The sequence below is a fragment of the Olea europaea genome, chromosome 15 (genome assembly GCF_002742605.1).
Source record: "Olea europaea var. sylvestris chromosome 15, O_europaea_v1, whole genome shotgun sequence".
Lineage (NCBI taxonomy): Eukaryota > Viridiplantae > Streptophyta > Magnoliopsida > Lamiales > Oleaceae > Olea > Olea europaea.
In genome coordinates this window covers 10,877,790-10,882,137 of record NC_036251.1, presented here as the reverse complement: position 1 = coordinate 10,882,137, position 4,348 = coordinate 10,877,790, and the positions used below count along the sequence as shown (strand labels likewise).

The following is a 4,348-nucleotide window of genomic DNA, read 5'->3' as shown; positions in this document are numbered from 1 at the left end:
ATCCAAAAATAAATTTAAAACATCCAATAAGAAATTGAATTTTTGCTGCTTTGCCTCGAATTTTTGTGCCCGAATGATTGACATCCTCACATGGCTAGGTTCTGCGTGAACAAAAAAAAATCCAAAAAAAGTTGGCCCCGTCATTTGAGACTCGATACCTCTTTTGTCAAAAAAATTCGATCATCGTAGCGGAATTGATAAGAGATTACCATCTCAACCCATGTACACTGCCGCAGACTCAATAGTAATGTCTCTATTCCTTAATTTCCACTAGAAAACGGGATATCAAGACAATTTCACACTGTCATATGTTCACCTATTGAACCGAGTTTGTGGGACCCACTTTCGAACCTCCGTCAACTATAAAAAACATGCCAGCTTCAGTTTTGCCGACCGTGTTTTTCGAAGTTGCTCTTCAAATTCTTATTCCTTTCCCACTTTCTGCTACACTAGACCTAGACGCCGTCGCTGCCTCCGCCCGCCACCTCCGTGACGGAAAGACAAGAATTTTTTCTTTCAGAAAAGGAGAAAATAATTAATTCGAATTCAGATGGCGGCAATCACAGACGGCGGATCACAGCCAGTGACAGCGCTTTACGTGGGTGACCTCGACCCGAACCTGACCGAGTCCGAGTTAAAAGAGGTGTTCAGCCAAAAGGGAGACGTGATTTCGGTTAAAGTTTGCATGGACCATACTACTGAGCGGTCACTTGGATATGGTTATGTCAATTTTAGTAACCCTCAGGATGGTAAGTTTCCTTTTTCTAAACGAAGAATAGTTCTTATGTTTTTAGTTTTATTTAATCGTGTTATTGGATTTGTACAGAATCCACGAAATTAATTACGTAACTTGTCTAAAAGTTCAAGCTGTGACGAGGAATTCGAACAATTCTATTTTGATAAATGGGTGATAGAAAGATTGTCAATCTTGATAATCGGATCACGGGGAAACTTGAATATCTTTGATCTCATACCATTAGAGATAATATGTGTTTATTTATTAGAATTTATTCTTCGCACCAATAAAACTGAATGTTATGAACAAATGCTAGAAGGGATTAATTTAAAATGATCGTAGGAGAGTCGAACAACTGTTCTTGAATCCTATATTATGATATGCCTTGTGTTCAATGAATATTTAGTATTACTTGTTATATCTTACCCAGTAAAATTTCAAATTTTTGCGTAAATCTGGAGCAAAGTGAACCCAATGGAGAAAAAGGATCTAAGTTGCAAGCGAAAAAATATTTCGAGTTTTTAATGTTGGAGCATCGTTTCATTTGACACTGTCCTGATCTCCATTTTAACTTCTATATCTTCTCGGAACTTTGAAATTTCCCTGCTCCCTTTTCTTTCCTTGTAGACCTAATATCCATTTTCTTTGTGTTCATAATAGCTGAAAGAGCCTTGAAAGAGCTGAACTTCACTAATCTAAATGGGAAACCTATCAGAATATCATATTCTAATCGAGACTCGAGCTCTCGTAGAAATAGTGCTGCAAATATATTTGTTAAGGTACTTTTTCCTTAGTCTATTGTTTTGCTTAATTTTGAAGAAATTAATATATATTTTGATCATTCAGAATTTGGACATAGCAATTGATAACAAGGTACTGTATGAGATATTTTCTTTATTTGGGAACGTAGTTTCGTCCAAAGTCGAAACAGATGTGTCTGGCCAGTCGAAGGGCTATGGTTTCGTGCAATATGATACTGAGGAAGCTGCACAGAAAGCTATTGAACAGAATGGCATGTTATTGAATGGCAAGGAAGTCTATGTAGGACATTTTGTTAGCAAGCAAGAAAGAGAGAACAAGACAAATTTTACCAATGTCTTTGTAAAGAATATGTCTGAATCAATAACTGAAGAAGATATGAAGAAAATATTTGGTGAATTCGGATCGATTACTAGTATGGTGGTGATGAGGGATGAAGATGGAAATTCGAAATGTTTTGGATTTGTAAACTTTGAGAATGCTGCGGATGCTGCTAAATGTGTTGAATCTCTTAATGGTAAGAAATTTGATGACAAGGAATGGTACGTTGGACGAGCCAAAAAGAAATCAGAGAGGGAACGTGAATTAAGACTCCAGCTTGAGCAGGCTGAGAAAGAGGCAACTGAAAGATCGTTAGGATTAAACAACCTCTATATCAAGAATCTAGATGATACCATTGATGATGATAAGCTTAAGGATTTGTTTTCTCAATTTGGTGTTGTAACATCATGCAAGGTTCGTGTAGAAATGTCTTTGTTGTTGATCTTTTAATTGTGTTATTTTGTAGACTATAGTTTACTAAATCTGCTATAATGCAGGTTACTTGTGATGCAAAAGGGATAAGAAAAGGCTCAGGCTTTGTTGCATTCTCGACTCGTGAAGAGGCTTCTAGAGCAGTAAGTATTGTTGAAACCACCTTGTCTATGAGATTAAATTGTCAAAAAAGGGGAATGTTTATTTATTTAAATTTACTATTGAACAAGCCCCTCTTACGTACAAGCCATATTCATATTTCTGTCAAAGGCCTAATACGTTTTTGGTTTCTGTAGATCTCCGAAATGAATAAGAAGATGATTGGTAGCAAACCTCTTTATGTTGCTATAGCAGAAAGAAAGGAAGTTAGAACTGCAAGGTTACAGGTATGTTTCTACGATTTCGTCTCTCCCTTCCAATCTATGCTTTCACTTTATAAACCTGAGAAATCATATGACAGATGACATAAAACTCGTATCAATGTTCTCAGTATTCTCATGAAATTATCTCATCTTCAGTCAAGTTATTGGCACTTTTGAGTATCATAGTATACAATGTGCTCAGAGTTGCTCTCGGTTTTAGTACTTATTTTGCAAAATTAAGTGAGATTGTTGGTGCTATTGATTATATTTTCCAGGCTCAATTCTCTCAGATGCGGCCGATTACTCCAGTCACTCCACATATGCCGATGTACACTCCTGGTAGTCCTGGACCACGGCAACAAATATACTATGGACATGCTGGACCTTCTATAATTTCTCCAATGGTATATTACATTCTTTAAAGTATATCTTTTGGTCAAAACTTCAGATGTTCGAGATATTATATCATTCCTATTTCGACACAAAGCAACATTATTTACTGGTTAAATGAATATTTATCTATCCTGGAAAAAGGGATATTGGTGGTAAACTTGCAATTTACTTGGTAGAGGCTTGCAAGTTATTAAGCTTTTGACTCATGGTTATACCTGTTATGAATTGGGATGATTTTGGATATCAAATGCAGTTTGTTCCAGGCATGAGATCTATTGGGTCATTCATGCCAAATATGGTTCAGCCAGGACAGCCAGGATCGTACCCTGGTGGCAGACGCTCCAGTGTCGACTCTGTACAGCAGAGCCTACAGCCATTTCCAATGACGCAGCAACAGGTTAGTGGGATTTTCAGTTGTTCCTTTCTTTCTTGAAACATTTTATGGAGCATTGAGCATTGCTATGGCACAGGTGATTTCAAGGGGACGTGCATATCGATATCCTCTGCCTAATGTTTCTGTGCAAGGTTTCTCTGGACCAGACATGCTTTCCCTTCCACGTGACAGAGGCAGCCCTCAACTACGTGATGCACGGATTTCTCAGAGCATTCCAGTTCAAACTTTGGCTTCTGCACTTGCAAATGCGCCCCCATCGGAACACAGGATTGTAAGCATTCAGTATTTCAATCCATATCCTTTTAAACTTGTTCTCGCAAAAAATGGCTTTGAAGCATGGATTCTCATCTAAATGTGACGTGCATATGTTATGCTTTAGGACATGAGTTGGATACGCCAAGTGGCATGTCCTATCTCAAAAATCACTTCTTATTATGTCCATAACGTGATATATTCCATGTCTGCTTGCAGATGTTGGGCGAGAATTTATACCCACTTATCCAACAGTTGGAGCCTGAATCAGCAGCTAAGGTGACCGGCATGCTTTTGGAAATGGACCAAACGGAGGTTTTACACTTGATGGAGTCGCCAGAGGCGCTTAAAGCCAAGGTTGCAGAGGCTATGCAGGTCCTGAGGAATGCGCCTCAGCACGAGGCTAGCAGCCTGGACGAACAGGTCGCATCATTGGCATTGAATGAATAAAGGTGGAATTATGTACCGTACATTGTTCAGCTAAACTTTGATACAGAAGGTGGACTCACCGTGTTGTGAGGAAATAATCATCATGTGAATTTCCTTTTCTTTTGAAGCCCCGTGTTGTATCCAGTTTTTGGATGTTTTAAGGCGCTGGAAAGTCTTAAAGCCTTTCAATAAATTAGACTTTGTTGTGATTTACAGAATGCATATTAATAATTTGCCATATAGATTTATTACAGTGCTTCTTATAGCATT

At 38.2% G+C, this 4,348-nt stretch overlaps 1 protein-coding gene across 1 annotated transcript; it reads left to right on the top strand.

Annotated features, from left to right (window-relative positions):
* The first annotated feature begins 246 nt into the window (after window positions 1-246).
* On the top strand, window positions 247-4,348 carry LOC111410136 (polyadenylate-binding protein 8-like). The gene is made up of 9 exons (XM_023040354.1): window positions 247-749; window positions 1,397-1,515; window positions 1,583-2,230; window positions 2,314-2,391; window positions 2,545-2,634; window positions 2,886-3,014; window positions 3,257-3,400; window positions 3,474-3,668; window positions 3,869-4,348. Exons 1-9 carry the CDS (start codon window positions 551-553, stop codon window positions 4,097-4,099), a joined length of 1,833 nt encoding a protein of 610 aa, XP_022896122.1. The 5' UTR covers window positions 247-550; the 3' UTR covers window positions 4,100-4,348.